General features: G+C 41.0%; 2 protein-coding genes across 5 annotated transcripts in view; one reads left to right on the top strand and one right to left on the bottom strand.

Annotated features, from left to right (window-relative positions):
* Window positions 1-2587: 2587 nt before the first annotated feature.
* Window positions 2588-26870, bottom strand: matn4 (matrilin 4). Of its 3 annotated transcripts, XM_039798635.1 has the most exons (16): window positions 26753-26870; window positions 22439-22614; window positions 22136-22294; window positions 21333-21564; window positions 18177-18299; window positions 16565-16687; window positions 14950-15072; window positions 13033-13155; window positions 12251-12373; window positions 11734-11856; window positions 10727-10824; window positions 9005-9136; window positions 8315-8498; window positions 8067-8219; window positions 6334-6438; window positions 2588-4655 (listed from the first exon to the last, which is right to left on the bottom strand). In XM_039798635.1, exons 1-16 carry the CDS (start codon window positions 26823-26825, stop codon window positions 4597-4599), a joined length of 2109 nt encoding a protein of 702 aa, XP_039654569.1. In that variant the 5' UTR covers window positions 26826-26870; the 3' UTR covers window positions 2588-4596. The 3 variants fall into 3 exon arrangements, with proteins under 3 accessions (XP_039654569.1, XP_039654570.1, XP_039654572.1); XM_039798636.1 differs by lacking the exon at window positions 13033-13155; XM_039798638.1 differs by lacking the exons at window positions 13033-13155; window positions 14950-15072.
* rbpjl (recombination signal binding protein for immunoglobulin kappa J region-like) overlaps window positions 26781-27523 on the top strand; it is a 49892-nt gene continuing 49149 nt past the window's right edge. The window contains exon 1 of one of the 2 annotated variants that reach the window (XM_039798639.1): window positions 26781-26884. The gene's annotated coding sequence lies outside the window, so the exon portion shown is untranslated. The remainder of the gene's footprint in view (window positions 26885-27523) is intronic. The other variant, XM_039798640.1, reaches the window with a different exon arrangement.

Below are 27523 nucleotides of genomic sequence, written 5' to 3' on the forward strand. Positions count from 1 at the left end.
GAGACGGCTGCAGGCTGGCGCAGTGCAGGACGGTTGGCTTTTGGGTAAGGCTATATATGTGTCTATATATATTTTTTTATTATCTTAACCTTTGTCTGGGGTGGCTTTCTAACAATAACTTAAAACACAAATTTCACGCAGGCGATAGGGGGTATCCACTAAGGACCTGGCTGCTCACTCCCTTTCCCAACCCACAAACTGCGGCCCAAAACCGCTTCAACACTCTACACGGGCGCGCTCGGTCGGTGGTGGAGCGCGCCATCGGGCATTTAAAGTCACGCTGGAGGTGCCTGGATAGGTCTGGGGGAGTCCTATTATATGCACCTGAAAAGGTGTGGTTCGTGATTAGGGCCTGTGCTGTATTGCACAACATGGCACAACTTAATGGAGTCCCTCCACCTGCGTTACTGCCAATTGAAGAAGGCCCAGAAGCTCAAGACATGAACGACGAAGTCCATACAGCAGTTATGTTGCGCGAACAAGTGATGCATCATTTATGTAATATAAGACAATTACTTTTTCAATCCTTTTATTGCACTACAAATGTCAGTCAATACATTGCTGATATTACGCACTTCAGTGGTCAGATTATTGATTGCTGAAATGATTTCTCTCTGTGATTGTAGCACAGCATCAGTGAGTTCACGGCCGCGTGCCTCACTTGGGCCGCGACTGGAGTTTGGCGGAGTAGAGTGGTCGGCGCTGATGGGCTGTGTTTGTATGGAGAGGTCGTCGCTGGTGGGACCCGTGGAGCCGCTACTGGCAGATGTGGAGAGGTTGTTGGAGGAGGCTGGCGCAAGGGAGTTAGAGCCGCTGGTGGGACACGTGGAGCCGCTTCTGGCAGATGTGGAGAGCTTGTTGGAGGAGGCTGGCGCAAGGGAGTTGGAGCAGATGGTGCTTAACGCAGCAGGTGCTGGGAGGTTGCTGCTTGCAGGCCGCCTGCGTGTGAGGCTCATTCTTCGTAGTTCATCCTCTTGACAAATTCCTATCACAAATAAAAGAAAATGATTAAGAGACTGTTGTCATTTGTGGTGTTGGCTTTATTGTTAAAGTGCCCATATTATGAAAAAAACACTTTTTCTGGGATTTGGGGTGTTCTTTTGTGTCTCTGGTGCTTCCACACACATACAAACTTTGAAAAAAATCCATCCATGCTGTTTTGAGTGAGATACGGTTTCTGAATGTTTCCTGCTTTCAGTCTCCTAGTGAGCTGTTCAAAATCGGCCTCGGACTGTGACGTCACAGTCCGAAATGAGCTGGCTAACCACAACCGTTAGCTCGTAGTGTTAGCGTTAGCCGGCTAATGCCAGCTTTAGCCGGCTAACGTTAACGCTAACGCTAGCATGCTACGTCGTTCTCAATAGCAAAGCACTGCTACAACACACACAAGTTCACCATAATCTACAAAAGAACTACTTACATGTGTGCCCTCATTTAGAAGTCTCCCAGCTAATCCTGCCTTGTAACTGACCAAAGTTGGAGAAACAGGCTTTCTTTTACTGTCTCTAGAGTTAGCTAGCTGACATGCTCTACATCTGAGCTACTGCGCATGTGCGAGTGCAATCAAAGATAGTACAGAAGAAGAAGATGAAAAGAGGTCTCACTCTGTAGCTAAAATAGAAACCAGGTGAAAAGAGGATCTGCAGCAGTGAGAAAGAGCTGTGCAGTACAACAAAAATATGGTGTTTTTTGAAAGGCCGAAATGCGCTTCTTTGCTTCCAGCTTTAAGTCATACCATTTCTTTTTTACTTCATCAATGGTTCTTGGAACTGAACTAACTTTAATGACAGCATCGGTTGTACGCTGCCACTCTATTTTTTTGGTTCGGTTCGTAATACCTTCTTTAAGGCATCCAAACAGTATTTACTTTCGATGTTCTACCTCTACCCCCTAAATATGGGATGACCCTGGGAGGAGCGTGAGGCTCGTGCAGGACCGCATAAGGTAACGCACGTCCGTATTTATAACGAGAAGAGTGCGTACCGGTGTGCGCCGCAAGGTGTTATAAATCAGAATATTGTTTTTGCGTACGAAAATTCTGACTTTTTTGCGCACGAAATCTTTCAGAATAGAATTTACGCACAGTTTTATAAATGAGGCCCCTGGTGTTGGAATCCTCTACAGGGAAATACAGTCACACTATACACCGCTTAATGTAAGCTGTCAACATTTTAACCATTGTATTTAATCCAGCTAACGTAGAGTCCTGTGCAGCGATGCTGCTGAAAAAAAATGTCAGGCACCGAAATTTTCGTTCTTATTCTGTCTCGTTACTACCATTTACGTCGGAACCGCGTTTCGGTACCCAACCCTAGTCAGTACAAAGAAACAGGAATTTATAACCTGGCATTATCCAATGTTAACATTCTATAATGGAAATGTATGCAAATTAGTGCATATTTAATGAGATAATGCCATTTCAGAAAACGTGTAATACAAACAAAATACTTGCTGTAATGTCAGTATTCAACTAGGGAAGTTTTTATTTCATTCACATGTAGTGTCTCACCTTAAAAAAATAAAATGGAATTTTCAAGTGAAAAATTAAACCTGAATTGTCAAAGACTTCCCCAAGACAACACATCACTCAAAAGTGAAAAGTTCTTTTATTGCCTTCTGTGCTGTAATACATCATCCGAAAAAATACAAAAAGGTAATAATATACAAAAACATACAGGCATTCAAATATAAAGGGGTATACATTTGTGGTGGTCTTTTGTTTTTATACAAAACTACAAGAGAGAGACAGACAATCTACCAAAGTTATGTTGGTCATTAATTTACATACAGTGCCCTGTGAAGCCTCTCATTCTCCGTTAGTCTGAAGTAACTAGATAATGTCAGACTGGTCAGGCATTGCTGATGATGTAAAGGACCACTTTAGGGCAAAGATAGACAAAATAATGTAATGTGAACCACTTTTTTTGGTATTAATAATACTCAGACATGTTTAGGGCACTGTAAAACAACATCTAGAAAGTGCAGAGTAGAGAACCAATTTGATTAACAAATGTGAGACCATATTTATTTTGAGTAAAATACTGGTTCCTGTCATATCTGGTTCATCACATTTTCTCTGTCAACAACAGACCACAGCTTTAGTGAACAGTGATACTTGAAACTTCTTAGCTTCCCTTTTAGTTTTGAATCTAAACCACTTTCCTCTTCATCAGTCCTCAGACCTGTGATCAAAACTAGTTTAGACGGGGAAACAAGTAATGATTTGGTATGAACATGACAATTTAATATTGGGAGTGGTAACAACACTTCATTTTATAAAATCTCTTTTCTCTAAATTGCTATTCTACTGTGGTAGAAAAGCAAACAATCTGCTATAAATACATCACATTTAACAAACCGTACAAAACAGATCAAGTATAAAAGGCACTAACGAAAAATGTGTGGCGACGAATGAATACTGAGCGTGATGAAAACTTGTGTTTTCACTATTATTATTTGTTGTGCTTGTGTCTAATATCTACACTACATTGATTACATCTAGTTTACAAAGACAGCCAACATGCCTGCAATCCCCTTTGTGTGTGTGACTGTTTATCCTTTATGTAGGTACACACAAATCCCAAAAGTTAAAGGGTAAATTTGGTATTATTCAACCTGGACCCTATTGACTTATGTTTTTGTGTCTAAGTGACTGATGGGAACAACGATCTTTATCATCGCAAAACGCACTTCATTCAAAGTCAACAGAAACAAAATAAAACTATCAAATGCCGTCTTGGTTCGTCCTTTCTACTGTTCCAACAGTCACCACTCTGGATTGATTGAAACTAAACCCTTAATTTACCTATTTACATGTATACATGTGTTGGCTCTGTACAGGCTAAAAGTATTGATTATTTAAATGAAGTCTGGTGAGTTTGGCAATAAGGATTTCTAGGCTGTTTCTGCTTAATCAAAAAGGATCTTATTTTTTAACAAAAAGGTCCATCTCTGTAGGGATCCTCTGCATAATGTTGTCAGACACTTGGAATAATAATCTGAGCCTGTCGGTGGCAAAAACAGAACTTTTAGATGACTGAAATTGCCGATTCACATTTGCTCTACGTATTTGATTACATTCCAGTTGTGGCTGCCGGTTTACAGCGTTCTTGCTCAATACCGGACCAATTTCAAAGATGTTTGTTCACATCAGTCATGTAGACAGCAATGCATTGGTAAAATAGGATCCATGTTGGAAAATACCAAAATAACTCTTTAACAGATGTCCTGGGGAAACTTAGAAATGTAATCTGTTTTATGAAGGCATTTGTTTACAGTTGTTTTGCCCAGTGATGGGTGGGAAAGTGGATGTAGTGTTTGTTGTATTTTGTATTCTTTTAAACAAAGTGTACAAATTAGGTAATTTACATTGATACCAGAAATATGATTCTATATCACAAGCTTTCAGATACGTGTCATCCTCATAAAGGTGAAGAGCAACAAGCCGACTGAAGGCTACAAAGGCTTTGTGAAAAGACACTTTGGTTTTGTCCATTGATTGAAAAGGTTTCTGATGTGCCCTCCTCTTCCTCACTCTGTTATTCTTTCTTTTTCCCTGTGGCGTCCCGTCCGCTCACTGCGATGAAGATCACTTCCTCACTTCCTGGAGAGAAGCTGGTTCTCCAGCTGCTCCAGACGAGCAGTCATCCCAGATAGTAGACAGCTGATTAAGGAATAATAATGACATGCACGTGTTAAACTGTGTACCTTGCGCGGCAGCTGGATTTTCGTGATATCAGAAGATCATCCGAGAGTCACAGAGGAAGAAGATACATCTGGCTTTCTTACACACATTATACTTGTTAGTAGATACATTCATTGTTGTTCTTTGAGCAAAATATCAGTGGCCTTATTCTTTAAATGTTCCCAGATTTGTTTGTTACATGGCAGGAGGGGTTGATGCATAGAGTATAAGTGAAGCCAAAACACCTAGATCATCCCCTGGTGGCTGGCTGCAGTATAGGTCATAAGCCCCGCCCTCCTCCATGTGATCAGATGGGACATGGACTAAACTAAAAAATCTAAGTACACATCAAATACATTTTTCCCAAAGATGGTTTCTGTCATTTTAGGTAGTTTGGTTTTTATTAGTTACTTAATGCTGTAGAAACGGGCTGAAATGTCATGATTGACCGCTGTGATTGAGTCACGATTGGTCAGGCAGGTGTATGGGGGGGGAGTTTGATACCGCGTCTCCACTGCCCAATCAACACTGTGCAGACTCTGGCTACAAAATTACAAGATACAAGCCTGTATCTGGGAGATTTTGGCCAAGGGGCTAAGCCTCTCTCCGGAACGCGTAGCTCCTATGGTGCCATTTTGATGCTATCAAGCCATCACCTCCCGTTAGCATTCCATTGACTGCCATTCATTTTGGCGCCACTTTGACAGCGAATAACTTTACATCCGAAGCGTTGAAAGACTCTATTTGTCCATTGTTTATTTCTAAAGAAACACGACAATGTATAAAAGGCTCCATTACCTTGTACCTCACGTTATGGTTCCGTAGCAGACTGTTTTGTAAAAATAGGCTAACGATTGTGTCATAACCACGCAACTTACTGTCGCATAGTAGAGGAATTACCGTACAGTACCAGAGAAGCTCGCAGGCAATATCGACTTACATTCACTGTTTAAGTTTAATTACTAATGTTAACTAGCATTTTAGTTAACAATAATTAGCCTGTGCCTATGTTATCTCCTTACATATACCTACGCTCTCCGTCTCTGCAAGATTGGGAATGATTGAGATTTGTCTTGGCACAGCTACCAGAAGACTTACAACTTTCAGACAGGTTGCTCACGTCACATCTACGTCTTCGAGCTCAGTTGGAGGCTGCGCAGTAACGCTCAGCCATCACCGGAAAAGTGCTTCTAATATCCTTCACTGGTCTCCGTCCAGAGCAACGGGGTCTGTTGGTCCAGTTTATATACTGTCTATGATTTTGGCTTCACTTTTGTACAGTGGGAGGAAGTGAAGACCATCTTTATATACAGTGTATAGGCGAGACCTGGAACAGTTGTGGGAAGAATTTGGGACTGATGTAAGGTATAGGTTTGCCAGTCGTAGCTTAAGCCATAGTGCCACATCTGTTATATCCATTATCTTGGCCTTAAAATCACATTTTTATTATATTACCATTGAATCAAATGTGGCACAGAGAAATGTATTTCCTGTCTTAGTCATTGGTAACTTTATCTGTTTGTTCCTGTTTTGAACTGCCACCAGTTTCTTACCACCGATCCAAAGTAGAAACTTGCCTGTCACTGAGGCTTCTAAAGAATATTAAATAATCAGTGTTTTGGTTCCTTGGTGCTTTTTTTAAAGGATATGTTTCTGTGTGAGCTGCTCCAGGCTGCTCATGGTGGCCTGCTGGAACTCCACCAGACTCTCGCAGGCACACGGGTCCTTCACCTCGATCTCCCCCTGACTCTCCTCTGCAAAGACACAAAGAAAGATGGATAGAGACAAACAATTTCACTTTTAGGCCACTTTCACACCTGTAGTTCGGGAGACTCAATCAAATCAAATCAAAATAACTTTATTTTTCCCGGTTACGGAACTTCATTTGTGGGAAAGAAATGTCACTAAAATGTCTAAACACTCGCTGGTGTATTGGACAAAATATCCAAGTGAAACTCGCCGACACTTCAGAAATAATGGGGAAATACCAAATTCATAACGTCTTGGGCTTTCTGGTTTTGCTTAAGTGTGTTTCACTTCAACACATTTTGTCTTTAAGATGCAGTTATTTGTTTCTTAAAGAAACTGATGATCATAAAACAATGCATTGCTGCAGTTTAAACTGCACTTCAGCTTTAGTGTCCCTTTGGACCACCTTAAAATGTCCACACATTAAAGCAACAACTTAAAACTAAAAAAACTAAAAAACCAACTTTATTTTATTATGTTTCTTGTGTTTGACCTTTATTCTTTGGGTATTTATTTCTTTACATTTAAGTGAGTGTTTAGTTTTTTTTCCAGCTGTCATCATGTACTTCTATCAGCAGATGGAGCCAAAGAACATTATTACAGTGACTTGTCAGCTTACACTGGGACTGCTTTTACATGTGAGGATCATCTTTTGAATGTAACTTTATGTTGAACATAATCTTATATTTATATTTTTGGGGCATTTTAGGCCTTTACTTTTATAGGACAACTGAATACATGAAAGGGGAGAGAGAGGTGGAATGACATGCAGCAAAGGTGCTGCAGGTCGGAGTCGAACATGTGGCTGTTGCATCGAGGAGTGAACCTCTCTATATGGGCGCTTGCTCTACCAGGTGAGCTACCCAGGCTCCCATGTTGAACATAATGTTAAAAAAATATAATTAGTTTGTTGATTTTAGAAGTAAAATGTTTTTATTATGTATATGGTATTGGAATTGATTTCATGTTTAAGTTAAACATAAACTAGAGATTGTAACAGAAGAGTTTATTAAGATCATATACACCAAACCTTTTCAGTGAATCATGATACATTTTTGTCTTTAATGCAAAATCTATCCTCATCTTTCATGTAAAGTAAATCTATTTCTTGTTCATCTGCAGTGGAGTAAATATTTACAGTTGAACAAAAGAAATAATCCACTTTTTTTTTTTACAAAACAAATGTGTTACTTTACAACAAATTTTCCAATACGCTCTACAGCCTAAAGCTGTTTTCTAATATAAAATTTGGACAATGTAAGGTGAGACACATTATCTTGTGTTTCCCTTTCCCACCCGTAGCACAGAACAGACACGATCTCACTTACTGGAATACTGTTTTTGGTTAAGGCGACTGGGTAAGCCAATAATGTAATTGTAATGTGGTGGTTTCAGTTTTTCAGTATCGGGAGACGTGGCTCACGTACTGTGTGACGACAGGACGTTTTCATGTCATTTCATGTCTAGTTTTTTAGTTTGCATAACTGCAGTTTGAAACCAAAACTTACCAAGTCAAATGTATACAACGTAATAAAAACATGAACCTTGGTCCGGACCTTGGTTCAGACTTTCAGGTGTGATACGACCCTATGAATTTTACACTGCGTTCATCCCGAGATCCCGAGCCATGTACCTGGGCAGACATTGAGTTTGAGGTTCTCAGCGATGTTGCTGATGGCAGTGAAGTCGGTGGTGTAATAGAAATGTTTCTCCTGAGGCTCAGATGCAATCACACGAAGCTCATCTTCCACAGCTTTTCCCACGCCCACGGCGTACATGGTGATACCTGTGTACACATTTCATGTCAGCATTATTGCGCAGGCACTGGAATAAGAGAATGACTGTAGATGTGGTTCGACCCTCACGACAGTTGAGTCTTACCGGCTTCTTTGGCCTTCTTGGCGTACTCTGTGATGTCGTCCTGCGAGCGTCCGTCTGTGAAGACCAGTCCGATTCGGGGGATGTTGCGGCTGGAAGGACGAGCGCCCTCTGACTCTAAGAAGCTGTTCTCCAGCATGTGTTTCAGGGCCAGACCTGTCATAGTGCCTTTCTCCATGTAGTCAACCTAGACAAGGACAGTAACAACAGTTCAAGTCCCAAGTGTTGGTACTTCTTTTACTATGAGATCAAAATAGACTGAGAAACTGTTCTTGTTGGACAGCCATGAAATAAAAGTCTTTGTAGGAATGATGCATATTATGATTAAGCAATATTACGCTTCGCTTCCCTTCACTTCGATGCGGCTAGACCTTGTGCCAAGGTCCGTAAGCGTTACTGTCGTGCCAAAAATGACGTTGAATCAAACCCCCATTGTGTGATATTCCAATGAAATAATGATGATGACAATTTTTTTTAGCAGATATCTTAGTTACTGGTATAACAACATTGAGCTACTTGTTACAAAATGAATGTAGGCCCACTCCTGTTCCAACTCTAAATTTAGTTAATGAAGCTGATTAGTTGGCTTCATTTCAGGAATACTTGATAGCACATAGTTGATGCATGAGGTATTAAAACATAAAATTGAAGATAATTTGCTGTTTGAAACAGACAGAAAGCCAACGACTTTACCTTCATGACTGCAGCTTTGATCTCTTCAGCGGTGTGGTACATGTTGAGGGGGAACTCCGTCCGGACCCGGCTGGAGTACTGAACCAGACCGACCCTGGTGCCATGAGCAGACACGTCCAGAGAGTCCACAACCTGGAGGAGGTGACACAAGAGACAGGCACCTCTATTAGTGAGCTTCTATTGTTAAGTTTGTGTTTGTTATTGCTTTTTAAATAAAAAATTCCTACGTCACTTCCTGTGCGGCAAAAAAAACACAACATTGGTGATTTGCAAGCACAGTTCTGCAGATTTTGTGCTTTTGTTACTGATATGTTGACTCATTGCTTGTTACACAGTTTGATGTCCTTGTTTTGGGACCTGTAAACTGATGTATGTCCTTAATCGGCGCAGGAAACAGCTTGATCAGCTGTTAGCTGTAAACAAACAGCTGCTGTTTTGCTGGTGTTGCAGATCAACCTGTGTTCAGATTAACTGGCGGTGGATTCATCCATACACCTACTCTGTGTAGGAATTGGGTATTCTTGCAGATATTTAATAAGCAATAGCTCATGACAGGGCATGGTATGTTGTGATTGTATCACAGCCAAGGGCCGTTGTTTGGTCTGACACAAAACCTCTCTTTCGCAACCCTTAAAACAAATTCGCATAACTACACAAGCAGACTAACCGATCGATAGGGCTGGGTATTGTTTAAAGATTTCCGACACGGTTAGTGATACGAATACCTATACGCTACTTTTTTGATAACAATTTTTTTAACAACATCCAGACTGATCTCAATAAGTGGCGTATGTATTGGCAATTCGTATACCATTTTGATGTGTTACCAAGAAGCATAATCACTTTTTATCATGTTTATCAACGCCTTTTGGCCTCCATTGACTTACATTACCTTGCGATTGCGTGTCAATTGACGCCGTAGCGAGTAGTATGAAAGCCCGAAGATCCGCAGAGGGAGGTTGGTTTGGGTGATGGATGGGTCAAATAACACAGGACTTTCACCCGGGAGACCGGGATGTCACGTTTACTAAACCCAACCGTCGCTTTCTTCTTTTCCTAAACCCAACCCCATTATTCTAACCTAACCCTAACTATAGACTGGACTGAGCTTAAATGCGCCCTGTCTTTTTTATATATTATATAACACAATGAATGAACAGATTACTTTTGATATATATATACTTAAATATATTTTTTTTTTTTTTTTTTTTGTGAAATAACTGAAAACATGTCTTATATTTTAGATTCTTCAAAGTAGCCACCCTTTGCTTTTTGATAACTCTGCAAACCCTTGGTGTTCTCTCAATTAGCTTCATGTGCTTTGTCAGGGTTAATTAGTGGAATTTGTTCCCTTATTAATAAAAAAAGCAAAGGGTGGCTACTTTGAAGAATCTAAAATATAAGACATGTTTTCAGTTATTTCACACTTTTTTGTTAAGTACATAATTCCATATGTGTTCATTCATAGTTTTGATGCCTTCAGTGAGAATCTACAATGTAAATAGTCATGAAAATAAAAAGGAAACGCATTGAATGAGAAGGTGTGTCCAAACTTTTGGCCTGTACTATATATATATATATATATACATTTAATTTATATAAATATTTACATATAATTTTAGATTTTAAATAGTTGAATTATATTCTGTTTTAGGCAATGTGTAATACATTCTGACAGTAAAATACTGTAGTTGTTTATGAAGTATATAAAACATGCCTCACCTGGTTAACAAACTTTTTGACCAGCTCAAAGTTTTGGGGGCGGACACTCTTGGAGCCATCGATCAGAAGCACCAGGTCGATGTTGGCCGACTTGCAGGCTGAAGGAAAGAGAGATGAGAAGGAATATAACAACATACATAGTCCTGATGTTTGCTCTTGAGAATTCACAGGTGTTATTTGTTTTGTACAGCTGGATTTTTTTTTTTTTTTTAAAGGTGGACTGATAAATCTACACAACATTAGCTTATCACGGATGCAGAATTTGTGAATATGTCGGGCGATTAATAACAAGAGTAGTGTTTGTGTTTATGTTAAAGGGAGGGGTGGCGGTACCTTGCTCAAGAGCACCTTGGCAGTGCCCGGAGGTGAACTGGCATCTCTCCAGCTACCAGTCCACACTCCGTACTTCGGTTGAACCGCGACCCTCCAGTTCCTAACCCAACTCCCTACGGACTGAGCTACTGCAAAAGAACATCCCATCTTTGTCCGGCCAGGTCCTCCCAGACATAACTTTTAACATCAGTATGGGATTTGGTTTATTTTCGCACACGCATTTATTTCATCTTACCTCTTTTCTTACTCTAAAGGCCTCGTTCAGACCAGAAAAATAGATAGTTTATAGATCTTGACATTTCCGACCGCACTTGAAGGCAGCTTTATTTCACGGAGAAAGAGAAAAAGAAAAGAGATGGTGGGACTGAGTAAACAATCAGCTGTTCCACAAACTCCCAGGCAGTTCAGTGCTTGGGTTTGGTGTTTGGAAACTTTCTTGTGGCAGCAGTAGAGGCAGTGATGTTTCCTGCAGGGGACTCTAACACCGCCTGAAAACACACTGACTGATTGCCGGTTACATGATTGGCCACCGCGGCAAATTGTGTTTTATGAATCTGAGTAATCAGTATTATAATCGGAACACCGAACCTGTCCTGTTATGCCCACACTGGGTTTGTACCTCAGCGACAGATGATTTTCTGTAACACAGATCATTTATCAGAGAGTTGACTTACTGCCGCAGCTCTTGCCGTCCTCCTGCAGCAGCTGTCCCTCCGGACAGATGCAGTAGTACGATCCTAGAGTGTTCACACATTGGTGCTCACAGCCGTGCTCCACTGTGTTACACATGTCCATGTCTGCAGACACAGAGACAATAAACACACGTTACATGTGGTGGAAACTAACTGCCAGGCGTTGGGGTGTGACCAAATAAATGGAACAGCATCTGGTGCTACCTAGTGGTTGTTGGTGCACACTGCAGCTACTGTAGCTGCTTCTTGAAAAAAACTTTTTCCCCCCTTAACTGCCACAGCAATACCACGTCATTACAGCAGATATTACGTGAAATGAAACCAGTAACTTCGTAGAGGTTATAGATACACATTCAATGATGGGTGTGCAGACTCGTGTTAGTCAAACACCTGGCCCTTTTCGGGCTTTTTTCTTAAAGTGCATTTCAAGTCAGAGCAGTGACAACACACATCAGATGAGCTGAGGTGAAACACACGACATAAAGAAAGATTTACTGACTTGTGCAGGTCTTCTTGTCTTTGTTGAGTTTGAATCCTTTGTTGCAGTCGCAGGTGAAGACGCCAGGAGCACTGATACAGATCTGTTCACAGTCATGCTTCCCCTCGGCACACAGGTCAATGGCTAAATAACACACACACACACGTTACACGTTACACAAGTTATTTCCCATTTATCATTAATGGTACCGTGGAACATTTTTCTGTTTCTATATGCATTTGGTCCTACTTTTGTGTCTTCAAGTGCAAGTAAAGCCAGACGTTTTGTTTAAGAAATATGCTACTGACCAAGTATTTGAAAGACCATTACGGGCTGCAGCTACAGCATTGATATATTTTCAAATGTAATATTTGAAAGACCATTACGGGCTGCAGCTACAGCATTGATATATTTTCAAATGTAATTAATTTATTAATTTTTTATTTTTTTTAGATAACATTTTGTAGTCCTTTAATCCAAAATGGTGTTTTCAAACTGCTTATGTACTCTGATCAACGGTCCAAAGACCCAAAATGATTTAATTTACAGTGACATGAAACAGAAGCAGCAAGAATTCACATAAAGAAGCTGGAGGCGCTATTTTAGATTTTTTTTACTTACGTTACTAATTGATTATCAAAATGGGGAAAAAAATGTGGCTGCACTCCTGCTGCAGGATACCATAGATGCACCAGGAGCGATTTCCTTTCATTGTAAGTGTGCGTTGTTGGTGTGTGTACAGCTGTGTGTGTGTGTGTGTGTGTGTGTGTGTGTGTGTGTTTTTGCGCGAGGGCCTGACTAACGTGTGCAGGTCTTCTTGTCTTCGTTGAGTGTGTATCCTTCGTTGCAGTCGCAGGTGAAGACGCCGGGCGCGCTGATGCAGATTTGTTCACAGTCATGTTTCCCTTCAGCGCACAGGTCAATGGCTAAATAACACACACACACACACATTGAATTAAAGTGTGTGTTTTTTGGGTATTTATTTCCATACATAGCCTACATACTCTCTCTTTAAATAAGCCGGTAATACCATAATCCAGTTTGAGGAGGGCTAAAGCTAGCCTGGCTCCGCCCTCTTACGTACTTCCGCTCAATTTTAATTTTCCTTCAGTACATCGTCTGGGTTTGCGGTATATTCGCGGGTTTTCTCCGGTCCAATCAGCGAACAGAGAGAGTGGCTGAGAACGATGACGTTGAGGTTGTGCGCTAGTTTCAGTAATAGTTTCGTAATGGCGGCGGAAAAAGATGCGAGCGAAGCCATTCGGTCCGTTGTGGCAACACTGCCGAATATCCAGAAGTTAAAACCCGAGCAAGAACAATCTTTGCTGAGTTCTGTTGGTGGCCATGATGTTGTGGCCCTCCTCCCCACGGGGTTCGGGAAAAGTTAGATTTACCAGCTCGCTCCGTTAGTGGTGAAGGAGTTGGCTAAGGCTAACGCTAGCGATGCTAAGCCAACGTCACAACCAAACGTTAGTGATTGGTTATGGCAGATCCAGAGTGGCTGTGGGCAGATCCAATAGTTTTAAACTTCAACAGAGTACCCGCCTTCAAGGAAGTTAACACTTGTCAATGGAGAGTAGCCAGACTCTCTGTACAAATGAAATGCACAAAAGTCTGGTGGGACCAGGCTAGGTTAAAGCTGCAGTAGGCAAAAAGCAAACCAGAATTTGAAGTAGAGTAAGACCTTCTCTTCCTGCAGATCTCCCTGTCCCCTCTCTGTCTAGTCCCGACCATCAGACAAGCACTGGCTTCATACAGTAACCTGTACGAGTACTAATCGTTCATTTCTTCCTAATGCCGTTATATAGCAGCAATAATATGAGAATTACCATCCCGTTTTCATTGGAAAGCCAATGTTAGATGACATACTGTGAATCGAGGCTCTAGTTATCTACAGAAACACGAACTCGGTTGGCAGAAGGCTAAACTACCGGCTCGGCTGCCACATTTACATTTTCCTCTCACACGGCTTCCGGTGTTTCCTCGTTCGGATTACAACAGTAGGCAATGCAGCTCGCTGTGAGAGGAAAACGTAAACATGGTAGACGCGATTGTAGTTTAGCCTTCTGCTAATCCTAGCTCACTTTGAACAAGCCGATAGTCATGCTAGGCTAAAGGCTAATCCCAGGAAACCAGCTGTCCCGACTGATTTCACAACAAAAGTCCGCTCCCTGGACAATAAACGGGACTACATTTTTACACAGTTTCAATCCTCTATGTACAGTTCTGCACTGCATGACAATACAGTCTCTTATCTACTAGTTTAGCCTTTAATTAGCTGCAGCCCTGACGCTTTGGCCACGGTTAGCAGAACTTTCACCGAAGGGACTCACGCGTGCATCTGCCCCTGTAGAACAGCCAATAGGAAAGCTCTATGAAATGACCTGTGATTGGCCAAAGCCTCCCATCACAAGCTAGATTACCTAAAGCCTGCAGAATGAGCCAAGAGGAGGTGCAAAAGTTTAGTTTTCTCTCAGACCATTTGAGGTACAATTTGCTAAAGAACTATTATAAAATGTTTGCGCCAAACAAAACGGCAAAAATAAACTGCCTTCCCCAGCTTTAAATGATCCTACTTAAATCATGCATGTGTGTAAGCGGCTCCATCAGGCAGGTTTTGTTGTATTAAGATCGGGCCCTCCCCTCTATTATATCAGCGGCGGATAACATAGTTCTGTTTTTATTTGTCACGAGCTTTGTCTCATGCATGCGGTACTTACCCTGGCAGGTCTTGCCGTCGTCCAGCAGCCTGTATCCCTGGTTACAGCGGCAGTGATAGCCATTGAGCACACTCACACACTCATGATCACAACTGTGGTTCCCAAACGAACAGTAGTCGATCACTGAGGGGAGGAAAGCAGCGAGGCCATAAGCAGCAGGGCGACCGGCAGCAGCATGTGTGGGATTGCATCTATGTTCCTTTTGTCTCACAGTAAATCTCGTCTAAAAGAGTAACTTAATTTTTTGTGTCAATCTTTGAAATTGGTGAAACAAGCTGCAATGTAACGTTAATGGGCAATTGCACACCTTCAATATATGTCCACTAAAAGTGCTTGTTTCGCCGCTGACAGGCTCAGATTGTTGGCAGACCATTTTCAGTTGTAACTGAGAGTGGGTCTGGGCAAGGTTCATTCACAGCCCATTTTCAAAGGGGCGTCACCAACGGAGGCCGTTCAAATGCCTCTGGACGCAATTGGATAGTCCTTCAACCAATCAGATCAACGATCCGGGTGACGTAGCAGCGACAGCGGCATCAACGGGTTGCTGCGCTTTGGTGGCCGTCATGCTGAATGTAAACAAAAAGCTGCTCGCCGTCGCTGCGCTATCGTCATCGTGTAAAGCCCGCCTCAACGGTTGTGATTGGTGCCTCGATTTGGAAAAATTGGAAATGGGCTTGAATGGGCTCTTGGCCAGACGGACTTGCAGAGCAAATGTTAAATTTGCCGAAAGTTCGTCAGGGTTTTCCCAGGCTATCAGATTATTATTCTAAGTAAGTTAAAAGTATTGGTTATTTAAATAGAGTATATTGGGTTTCTGAGCTGTTTCTGGTTAAACAAAAAGGATTTTACTCTTCAACAAAAAGGTCTATCTCTGTAGGGATCCTTTCCATAATGCTGTTATACACATAAAATAATAATCTGAGCCTGTCAGTGGCAAAAACAGAACTTTTAGTGGACGAAATTGACATGTATATTTGCATTATGGGATAACATTGCAGCCCGGTTCGCAGCTGCTGGTTACAACGTTCTCGCTCGCTCAATACTGGACCAATGTCAAAGACTTGTTCACATTAGTCAAGATCACAATATGTTCTGTTCACTTATCTTAAATTGATATTTCCTGTGAAAGCAGAATGAGAAATTCTATTTCAAAGCCCTAAATTAAAATTAAATATATGGTTGTATGGAAGTCAAGTCTTTAAGATTTAAGAATGACAATTAGGCTAGGTTTTTTTTAAATCTTGATTCATATATTTTAGTGTTTCTAAATACCGTTCTTTTTGTAAAACAATATGTACAGGAGTATAAATTCTTTACAGTAAAGGGAATACTTTCATTAAGACTGACAGGAGGAACAAGATTCAAACCCACACTCAGCTTCATGAATCAGCAGAGAAATCATGAATTGGCAGTTTGTGAAGGTTGAAATCCATTTCAGCATGAATGAACATGAATTCAAGCCTATCAGCAGTTATGATGGACATGTGTGTTGTGTAAAATTATGTGTTGTGTTACTGTGTGTGTGTGTGTGTGTGTGTGTGTGTGTGTGTGTGTGTGTGTGTGTGTGTGTGTGTGTGTGTGTGTGTGTGTGTGCGTGTGTGTGTGTGAGACTAACTTGAGCAGGTCTTCTTGTCATCATTCAGTTTGTATCCTTTGTTACAGTCGCAGGTGAAAGACCCAGGTGAGCTGACGCAGATTTGTTCACAGTCGTGTTTCCCCTGAGCACACAGATCTATGGCTGAAACACACAAGACATTTATTGAGCAACTATGTTCATTATAATTACTTATAATATATATAATATAGAATTTCACTTTTTGCATGCAAGCATCTTAACTCCAGTTACAAGCCCTTGTTTCTACACTGCCAGGGTAAATGTAACTTTCTTCATCCCTGTGTCAAAGTGACATTTAAACTGCTAACAGTGTAGAAAGTCTTTCTCTATTACATTGGTCCATTGTGCCTTATTTACACCTTTAGCCAAATTAATATTTTTGACATCAGAGGGCTACATTAACGGAATATTGTAGTTTCACCCGACAGACCCACATCGGGGTGTAAGTGCAGTCAGATTCACTGTGATTGTCTCTTCCTTAAAGTGCTCATATTATGCTTTTTGGCTTTTTCCCCTTTCCTTTATTGTGTTATATATCTTTTTGTGCATGTTATAGGTTTACAAAGTGAAAAAAGTGAAAGTCCAGCCCAAAGGGACTTACCATCTCCAACAGATAACACTGTTCACCAACTGCTCCAAACAGCTCTGTTGTAGTCCAGCCTTTACTTCAGAGACAAACGTGGTCACTTTGTAACACACGTTATAATGCTCGCCTAGCTGCTAGCATGGCACGCCCTCATACTCTGCTTCTGACTGGCTAGTAGTCCTTACCTAGGTACTGTCAGGGCACGCCCTCATACTCTGCTTCTGACTGGCTAGTAGTCCTTACCTAGCTACTGTCAGGGCACGCCCTCATACTCTGCTTCTGACTGGCTAGAAGTCCTTACCTAGCTACTGCGCATGTGCGACTCCCAACAAAGATGGAACAGAAGTGCGATGCCTCACACTGTAGCTAAAACAGAGAGCTCAACATACAGGGTGAAAAGAGGAGCTGCAGCAATGTGCAGTACAACTAAAATATGGTGTTCTTTGAAAATTAAACCATGTAAACCTATTCTGATACAAACTCAAAATACAATTATGAACCTGAAAATGAGCATAATATGAGCACTTTAATGAATTCTCCTTCACGTCTTCTTTCCACCTCGATGGAAAACGTCATCGTCAAGGAAAAGGAAAGGTGGGAAAACTTAATTGTTTTTTATTTTATTCTACAGCTATGGTACCCCTGCTTGGAGTCAAAACTCAGTCAAATCTGAACTCGCAGACATGATGCACACGTTTTTAGATTCTCCTTATCACTCCAGAACTTCTTGAGAATCATAACATTTTTAATTCTTCTTCAGTATCAAAGTAATCCAGTATATGTCTTTACATGTATGGGTACACAGCAAACAGGACCTGCTAATAGCTTATTCGGCATACATTTAATGGAGCCAAAATGTAAACAAATATAGGCAAAACGAGGCTAAAGTTGTCACAGGTGTCTCGATTTTGTCTGCCCATGATGTCAGAGCAAAATGTGCCACTAATGTAGAAACACCATGTTGCCCATGAACGTGTGGACCCAGTTGTCTATTGTTCTTTATTTCTCGTGCGTGTCTTTTGTTACCTGCACACGTTTTGCCATCTTCGTTCAGAGTGTATCCAGGCAGACAGAGGCAGTGGAAGGAGCCCGGGGAGCTCTCACAGATGTGCTCACAGCCGTGGTCCGACTCCAGACACAGATCCATGCCTACGGAAGAGAGGACATCCACTTCAGCGTCCACAATGCGTATGATCTCAAGGTTAAGAAGCTGAATGGTAATTATCAGCTTCTACAAAAAACTCATAATTTTCTGCTCAAGTTTAAAAAAAAGTTTTGGTGATTTCACTTTTGAAATCTGAAGTAGGCTCAGTTAAAAACAAATGAAATGTTGTAATTCTGAACCAATCAGGAATCTAACATTTGAATCAAATCTTATGACAAGTTGTCAGTTGTTTAAGTTGCCGGGCCACCATCAGGTGCTTTTAGCTTTAAACTCTTAATAAATGATAACTAAGGATGTTTCTTCTGAATTGATGATTGTTTATTTATTTAGTTATGAATATTTATTCCACTGAGTATCAAAAACCTGGCACCTATATTACCCACAATGCCACTGTCATTACAAGCTTGTTATATTTCTTTCATATTTATTCCCTGTGTTATGGGTCAGTCCATGTCTGCTACGGAGTAGTGTGGTTTCAGCCTGAGTGCACATATGAGCGGTGTTGTTTTTGAACCCAACAAGATGTAAGCTGACACACTGGAAGAGGACACTGATGAAGAGGTGTACGTCCCAGGTCCTTTAATTGCATCCACGTTTCCTTCACTTGCTTCCCTTCCTCGTGTCTTAGTCTGTCCCACTGAGGAAGCATTGGTGGAGAGAGGAAATGAGGAAATGTGTTTCCAAAGGGATGAGACGTCCTTTCCTCTGAAGCGTCACAGTAGCAACGGCTTTCAGCTGCGCGGCTTCAGGGAAGGCTGCTCTCGTGTATCCTCGCTCATAGCTCCTCGGAGATCCATCCTCGCTACTCGGGTCGAATAAAAGCTTTGAGACTACCTTCATGAAGGAGGGCCAGAACAACTTCCGTGTCAAGCGAGGAGATATCAAATAAGAGACTTGAGCAGCGGCCCTTGTTTTTTTTCCTCTCTCCTCGCGTGATTTCCTCTCGTCTCTCCCATGCTTCCTCGGTGGGACGGACTGAGGTGAGAGGAAGGGAAGCAAGTGAAGGAAACAAGGATGCAATTTAACGACCTGGAACCGACCCGTGGATGAATAAAATGAAGACTGAAGCTGTTCTTGTTTCCCAAACGCAACTTTAAACTGAACAACTACTCTCAGAACAGGCTGGTGGACTCAGGTTCAGTTTGAGATTATGGAACCGTTGGCGTTTTAGCCTATACGCTAATATCTGAACACTCTTTTTGTGTATTGTGGCGCTGTTGTAGTCATTTCTTATTGTATTTGTTTTGTCTTGTATTTGTCTGTCTTTTGCTATGTTTTGTATTGTGCTATGGGCCATTTTTTTCTGTGTCCTGAATAAAGTAAAGTTAGGTCTCAATTTCAAGTCAAATGCAGCCTGCAGGAATAGGTACCTGCTAGGCTAGCCTTTCGTATGTGGGTCCTTAGGAGCATTGGTTAGCTTAGCAACCACAACAACCATAACAACTGTCTTAAACTTTAATCTTTTGTCTGCTTTTACTCTCCTTTTCCATCTCCCACTAAGGGAAGCCAGCAACAGTCTAGAATAATAGCAGCATGGGGAAATATCTTGCACTTAAGGGATTTATAGAGGCTGTGTTGAAAAAGTATTAGGTTCTGTGGGGTTAGACGGGCATGGGATTTTGTTTCTATCCAGGCTAGACATTCACTGTGTTTGTAATCCCAAAAGCCAACAGCATTAAATTTAAATTCCAGACTTGGCTCCGGGTTTGAACTTGTCTCATGTTAAGGTGACTTCAAATGAAAGTAATCTTATTAGTGGCATAAAGGTCTTTAGTTTCAGATTTGACAAAAATATGATGTCAAATCCTTGAAGAATAACTCCTTTCATAGGTCAGGTATTTCATTTGATTTATGAGCTGTATTTTTTATCTGTATTTAATGTGGTCCTGGGAGAGTGAGGATTTAAGTTTTGTGCAATTTTTGTTCATTTCACATTTCGTATTCTCATAAAACTGCACTTTCCAACAAGAAATAATGTAAATAAACCTTAAATTATACACTCAACCAAACCAAGTCAAAGTAAAGCTCAAGCCGAATGTGATTTGATCTTTTGTTGTGAATGACAATGCAACCAGATATGTTTTAAAGATCCTGATGTGATTGAAAAAAAAGGTTTTGGCAAAATACGATAATAAACAATTGTATTCTCTCAGTCCTTCCAGAAAAAGTTTTTTTGTGATTGTTGCGGGCAAAAATCCTTGATTATGCGGCACATTTTCTTAAAAAATGCGATGGAATATGTGGGATATTTATGCAATTTTATGCAATGAAATTGCAGGAACTTGCAAAAAATGCGGGAACTTGCAAAAATTGCGGTTTGATGAAAAAGAGAAGAAAAAGTGATTCCCCCAACAACCTGCTTTTTTTAAACTTAATTTCCAAAAATAGTTTACGGATATTCAGTCATTGCAATAAGTAAACAAATAAGATACAAAAATATATACAAATAATATAATATTAAAGTAAAAATAAAAGTAATAGTCTAAACAGAGGGAAATAAAAGATACAAAAGAGACAGACTTTCAAAAGTCGTTAATAATATAGACAGCAGGAGCACTTAAACAGATAATATCAGATATTAAGATAGCTTTCTTATTGGATACCAACTTAAGAGACTCAAAGTACATGTCAAATTCAACCTCCAACACCTGCTTTTCGATGATGTTCACATCGCGTAATTACGTCACTTCATAACGTTCCCATGGCAACAGGGGAAAATGGCTGCTCTTGTGTTAAGTAAACGCAACCTTTTTCAACTTTCTGCTAAGATATTTTGTGACTTTTTTGCAACGAAAATGCGGGGATTATGAAATCATGCAAGAACCGCATATTTTGCGCGGAAATCTGTAATTTATGCGGCGAAAGTGCGGCATATTTGAAAATATGCGGCCCCCGCATGAATATGCAGACTTTGGTTGATTATGCATTGAATTATGCGATCGCATAATCGCGTTTTTCTGGAGGGACTGTTCTTTGGGTTTTTACAGACAGTGAGGTTCCTTCCGGTCCAGTCTTACCACAGAGCTTGTCCTGGAACTGCAGTCCAAACTGGTGAATGAGGTCAAACGACTCCACCAGGAAGACGTGGTCTTCGAATGGCGGGGACGCCATGGCCCTCAGTGACGCCATGTCGGCTCTGGCCACCCCCACAGCGTAGATCTCGATGCCTTTCTCTCTGGCTTCAGCTGCCACCTCCGCCACGCGGTCCTGAGGACGCCCGTCTGTCACGATCACGGCCACGTTGGGGACCTGAGGGAGAGAAACGCTCAGGATCAGTGCTCAGGTAACGTGGGGGGGAGGGTAGTGTTATATTCACAGACACAGACTGAAAATCTGACTCTAACCAAGTCGTCTGTTCAAGCAGAAAGTACGACTTATTTTAACGTTGTGATGGGAGCAAAGCAAAAAGTAATGTGACAAAATATAAAAGCGCCAAGTTCCTGCATAAGGAGGGATGTTTGGGGGGGTGGATGGGTCAAACAAACACAGGACTTTCACCCAGGTGGCCAGGTTTTTTAACGTTATGAGCTGTCAAATTCAGCTCCACATAACAGGAGAAGAAGTAACGTCTGATTTTAACCCAAACCATTATGTTTTTTCTGAACATAACCAAACTGCAACCGTTTCACAACATAAACACTGTATTTGTGAATGTGTTGGTGAATGATGTCAGATCTAGACAAAGTTTGATGGAAAGTAATTCAATCAAACCACTCTAACAAACTAAATAAATGTAATGAATCAAAACGCTGGCAGTGAGTCTGCAGTCTGAATATGAACTAAATACACTTTAAAAAAACAGGGGTCTTTATTGCACTACCTGCGGTCTGTCTCCCTCCTCGGCGATGAAAGCTGAATCCATGATATATTTGATGGCGAGTCCGGTCATGGTGCCCTGAGCGAGGGGGATGATCTCATTGATGCCTTTCACCATGGCGTCCAGCTTGGCGTGCGTCTTCAGAGAGAACTCATTGCGGAGCTGAAGAAGAAGAGCAGAGAGGCGGCGATTTGTATCCCAAGTCCTGCTCATCATCATGTTCATCAAAGTATCCTCCGCACCTTTGTCATGCAAGCTTCACTGAACAACATGGTTGAATAAATACAGATCTGGATTCTACGGTACCTGGCTGGAGTACTGGACCACGGCCACTCTGGTGGCGTTGAGACCGATGTCCAGGGTGCTCAGGATGTCGATCATGAACTTCCTCATGGTCTCAAACTCATGTGGTCTGACGCTGCGGGAGCTGTCGATGAGGAAGACCAGATCCACCGGGCCAGACTTGCATTTCTGCTCAGGACCTGAGAGGAGGGACAAAACATTCAACACGGAGGAATGAAACTGGAAATCTGGGGCTAAAATAATTGATTTTTTTCTGGGTTTCTGAAAGAGGCGAGGAGGACTAAGGACATGATTATTTTACAATTAATAATTTTTATGGGCGGAGTCAGTTGGCGTTGGAGTAGTTAGGCTTGGGAGAGCTGTGGGTATGTGTAAATGTATTTTGTGTTTTGTATTTTCTGTATATTTGTCTTAAGGACCCCCTCAAAAATGTGATAATTCATCTCAAGGAGTTTCCTTCTAGTTAAGTCTTTGAATTAAAAAAATAATAATCATTATACGACCAGGCAATCTGATTGATCAACTAGACATTTAGAAAGTGCTCAAATCAGCATGACATCACACCCAGAGCCATTTGAGAACACCAGGAACATCATTTAATACACTATTCCGCCATTTCCATGCCGACGTTACTGAGTTGTTTGAAACATTTGTATTAATGAAAATAAATCAGGAAACAAAGTGGATCACACACAAACTCTGGAAATGTTTGGATCACTTCAGCTGTGCCTGTGATTCAGCGCTATGTTAATAGCTGCTACATGTGGAGTTCGCAGAAGTACAGGAGCTAAATCTGTCGATGGAAATAGTCAATTTCCATCGACAACTTCTCAGTCCCTCCCCACTTTCTGCTAAAGCCCAAAACTGTCTCCTAAGCCCCTCCCCCCACATGGGAAAATGAATGCGTGTGCATGAGCAGTGATTAAGACGCAGTGAGACACCCCTGGCCTTGATTGGTGCATCTGAACAGGGAGCTGTGGATTTTTGCAAATCGCACTACAGGCTGTAGGTGGTGCCAGAGGAGCCCGATTTTTTTTTATGACCTGCTCCATGTAGTTCTACTCGAACATAGGGGCAGTTTCAGCAAATATGACAGAAAGGTAGTTTTATAAGTCTTACCTACTGCACCTTTAAGCCAGCAAAGCAGTTTTGTGTTTATACAGTATGTGCAGTATTTTTTCAGTTTGGGAACTCCCACGATCGCTACAAAGCTAAAGTTAGCTTCAGTTAGCTGGCTGACTAAACAGGGAGGAACTAGAAATCATCTCTGTTGCTTCTTTTTTATTTTGAAAGTGAATTGCCCCACAATATGAATAATAGTATGATTATAACTTTTATTTTGTCGGTAACCATTGTTGCCTAATCTCAATATTACACTAGAGCAGGGGTTTCAAACTCAATTTCACTAAGGGCCACACTAGAAAATGAGAATCGCATTAAGGGCCAGACATGTATAGTTTATTGACATGCTTTTATTTAATCGAAAGTCAAAACTTTTTGACTGTATTGTTGCATGTCTCACACAGCTTTGTCACTTACAGTTTGGTCGACACAAAAAGTCAGCAAAAAAGTTCCTTCGTAGAGTTTAGCGAATCGAGCTAAAAACAATGATTACATATTTTACAACAACCTGTTTCACAGGCCTGAATATGCAAACTCACAGCTTCTGTGGGAATTTCTGGATGTCAAAGTCGGCAAATCTGCCAAATTCTGTTTTGAGTGTCGCGTAATTACAGTTTGAAAACAGTTTCCGTCTTTTTGGTTTCGGTGCAGATATAGGCGGGTCAAAATTTGTTGTGAACCTAAATTGATAATGTGGGCCGCATCAAAACTTGCGAGGGGCATGACTACTATGACTACTACTATGAGGAGCGCCTCGGTACTAGCCGCATCACTGTTGTGGTATTAATGTCACACCCTCTAGTATAGTATAGTGTAATATTGTTTAAAAGAAAACCGTAAAGATGTTTAACCAGTTGTTCCCCATGGTGGAATTGTCCAAAAATACACACATTTCTAAACTATTTTGAACTTATAATGACTTAACCTCCTCCGCCTCCTTCAGAAAACTTGTAATAATAAAAATTGTTGTCTTAATGTAAGTCTGGGGAATCTGGGGAACTTTCTTGGTGACATCTTTTAAATAATAATTGATTTTACTCTATTCACCTGTAGTGTCTCGCCTGAACAAACAATGCCATACGTGGAGGAATGTGAATTTTTCAAATCCTCACAGGTTTGTGTGCGTGGTTTTCAGTTTGACATTTTCCTGGGATAAAGCATCTGTTCAGGTCTTTGCACTCTGGTATAACGCTCAAATAATTTACCACCTGAACTTACTCCTCCATGACTTCGGACACCTGTTTTTGTCTTTAATCATCTTGGTTTAAAAACACAGCAGTCATAGACGAGGTGAGTCTGTGTTCGTGGTGTGGCTTTATGAGTTAGGGAGGAATTGTTTTGATTATCCGGGATTCCTTCACAAAGGCTTCGACTGAAAGTCAGAGCAGAGACTCGGTGCCGGTAAAAAGTAGACTTGTGGGATTGTTGTGGAATCTGTCTTTAGTTTCAAACAGACATGAGGCTGGTTTTTAACATCTTATAAATATGTTCACGTCATTGTCTGGCCATATAAATCAAGTCAACCATCAGCTGCAGATGTAACGTAAACCACATCTGATGAGTCCAAAACATTAGGTCATGATTCACATGAGACGACTCCTGCTGAGAACCCACGGAGGTGTCTTTCTCAACTTGTCGGTCAAAGTTTCTTTCTTTAATTTAAATTATTTGACATATGCACATCAATACAAAGAAGCAGTCATTGGCAATCTTGGAAATGTTAGATCTACAGTATAATTAATTGATATTATTTCCTTTATTTGCCAAGTACATTTAGACATACGAAGAATTTAATTTAACCCATTTTACTATAACTAATTAGGATGGGTCCACTTGTAATGCCAGTGTCTACATCAGGGCAATGGCAGGAGTTACGAGGCTGTCCTTCCCTGAGAAACGACCCCATAAATCGTTTGTTCCAGCAGCAATTAGTACTCATATTTACGTTTATAGTGGCGGCGCCATCTAGTGGTCGTAGCAGTTGTGACGGGTGCAAGGCAGGAAGTATGGTGAAGAAGTATAAGAGCGCGGACTTTCACCCAGGAGCCTGTGGTATGTGTCCAGTTTGAAAATAAAAGTAAACGTTGAGTTTCGTTCTGTATCACATGCGTAATCGGAAGTAGCGTAACGTCTGATTTTAACTCAAACCACATTCTTTTACTAAACGTAACCAAGTAGTTTTTATGCCAAATCTGTAACCAAACTGCAACCGTTTCACAACATTAACGAGGTGGTTTAATCCTGCGACCGCTACGTTCTCAGGTTTAGATACGAGGACGGGAAACGCTCCTGTCTGTCGTATTTCCTGCCACTGCTAGGGGCGATAATTTATAAATGCTTCTCCATATCGCCGTATGGAGGACATGTTGGGAGTTACCCAGCATGCATGTTTTACGGTGGGAGGAAACCAGAGCACCTGGATGCATGGGGGAGAACATGAAAACTCAGAACCCAGTACTCAGCAGTGCTAACTTGCTGTCCGCCACTGTGCTGCGATCTCAGTAAAATTATATATCTAAGAGTATAACATGAAATAGTTCTGGGCAATATATCTATATTATATCGATATTGTGATATGAGACTAGATATCGTCTTAGATTTTGGATATCGTAATATCGTGATATGGCATAAGTGTTGTCTTTTCCTGGTCTTAAAGATTGCATTACAGTAAAGTGATGTCATTTTCTGAACTTGCCAGACTGTTGTAACTGTTCTATTATTTGCCTTTAGCCACTTAGTCATTATATCTACATTACTGATGATTATTTATCAAAAATCTCATTATGTACATATTTTATGAAAGCACCAATAGTCAACACTACAATATCGTTGCGGTATCAATATTGAGGAATTTGGTCAAAAATATCGAGATATTTGATTTTCTCCATATCGCCCAGCCCTAACATGAAATCAAATATATATTTGTGGTAGAAAGGGTGTTGTGAGTTTTGTCTGTTTTTTTTGGTTGTCTAGTATTTATTTATTCAAATGACAATATATAAAATACATAATTGCACACAATCCTATAAAGAAGTAAAAACGGCAAAGTCTATTTATGTGGTCTCACTTTAAAACTGAGCTATATTGTATGCTAAAGACTTCCATTGTCCCCCATTTGGGAGGAAGATAATAAAAAAAAACTTTAAAGACACAGTTTCTCTCTCTTTTTTTCTCTCCCAGTATCAGCTGACTGACCTGCTTTGGGCCTGGCGGAGGCGAGGGCAGCCAGGGTCAGCAGACACAGAGCTCCGAGCTGTCTCATCTTCATCCTGATGATACCGATCTAACAGCTGGACTCCGGAGCTGGAACTGGATCAAACTGTGGCGGTGAGATAGACGAGAAGAAGGGAAGCACAGAGAAATGCAAAAGAGGTTATTTGTGGGAACAAGAGAGGACCTGAGTTTGTAAATCCTACTCAAGTGTCCTCAACAGAATTGTACCGCTTATTTAGTGATGTGGCAAGAGAAGTCCAGACATCAGGTTTAAAAAGGGACCAAATGGTTCAACGGTGAAGTTTTATGTGACATTCAGGTGACAAATAACCATTGTTTTATTAGATTTTTAGTGACTATGTGAAGCCGGTCATAACCACACAATGCATGTCAAGTTTCAGCTTTTGTCTTGCTCCAGTTAGAGATTTTTATATTCAAAGTCCGGGTTTGGCTTGATCTCAAACAGATGCATGATGCTCTGTGCTAATTCTCATCTTCAACCCTGTGTTTTGGTGTCATTCTCACTAACTGTACGATGGATTAGCTGATGGTGGAACAGAAACGACAGATAAAAATGTTGTGTTCAGATCACATCCACATTTAATGTTGCCCTCTACTGTTATCTTTTTTCTTAACTTATTCACAGGGTGTTACAGTTAACCGTCAGTGGTAGGAACAATAGTAAAACATTGTTTGGAAAGGAGAGAGGTGAAGCGGGACACCAAAAAACACAGTTTTCCACCATTTTTGTGA

Source organism: Perca fluviatilis, chromosome 4 (assembly GCF_010015445.1).
Source record: "Perca fluviatilis chromosome 4, GENO_Pfluv_1.0, whole genome shotgun sequence".
Lineage (NCBI taxonomy): Eukaryota > Metazoa > Chordata > Actinopteri > Perciformes > Percidae > Perca > Perca fluviatilis.

Bases quoted from the DNA above. Each gene is read 5' to 3' on its own strand.
- matn4 (XM_039798635.1), bottom strand. From the start codon at position 26,825: ATGAAGATGAGACAGCTCGGAGCTCTGTGTCTGCTGACCCTGGCTGCC. The intron at 22,295-22,438 runs GTACCGTAGAAT...CTTCTTCTTCAG, and splicing joins TGGTCCAGTACTCCAGCCAG to CTCCGCAATGAGTTCTCTCT. The intron at 16,688-18,176 runs GTAACAAAAGAC...TGTGTGTTTCAG, and splicing joins AGATGGCAAAACGTGTGCAG to CCATAGATCTGTGTGCTCAG.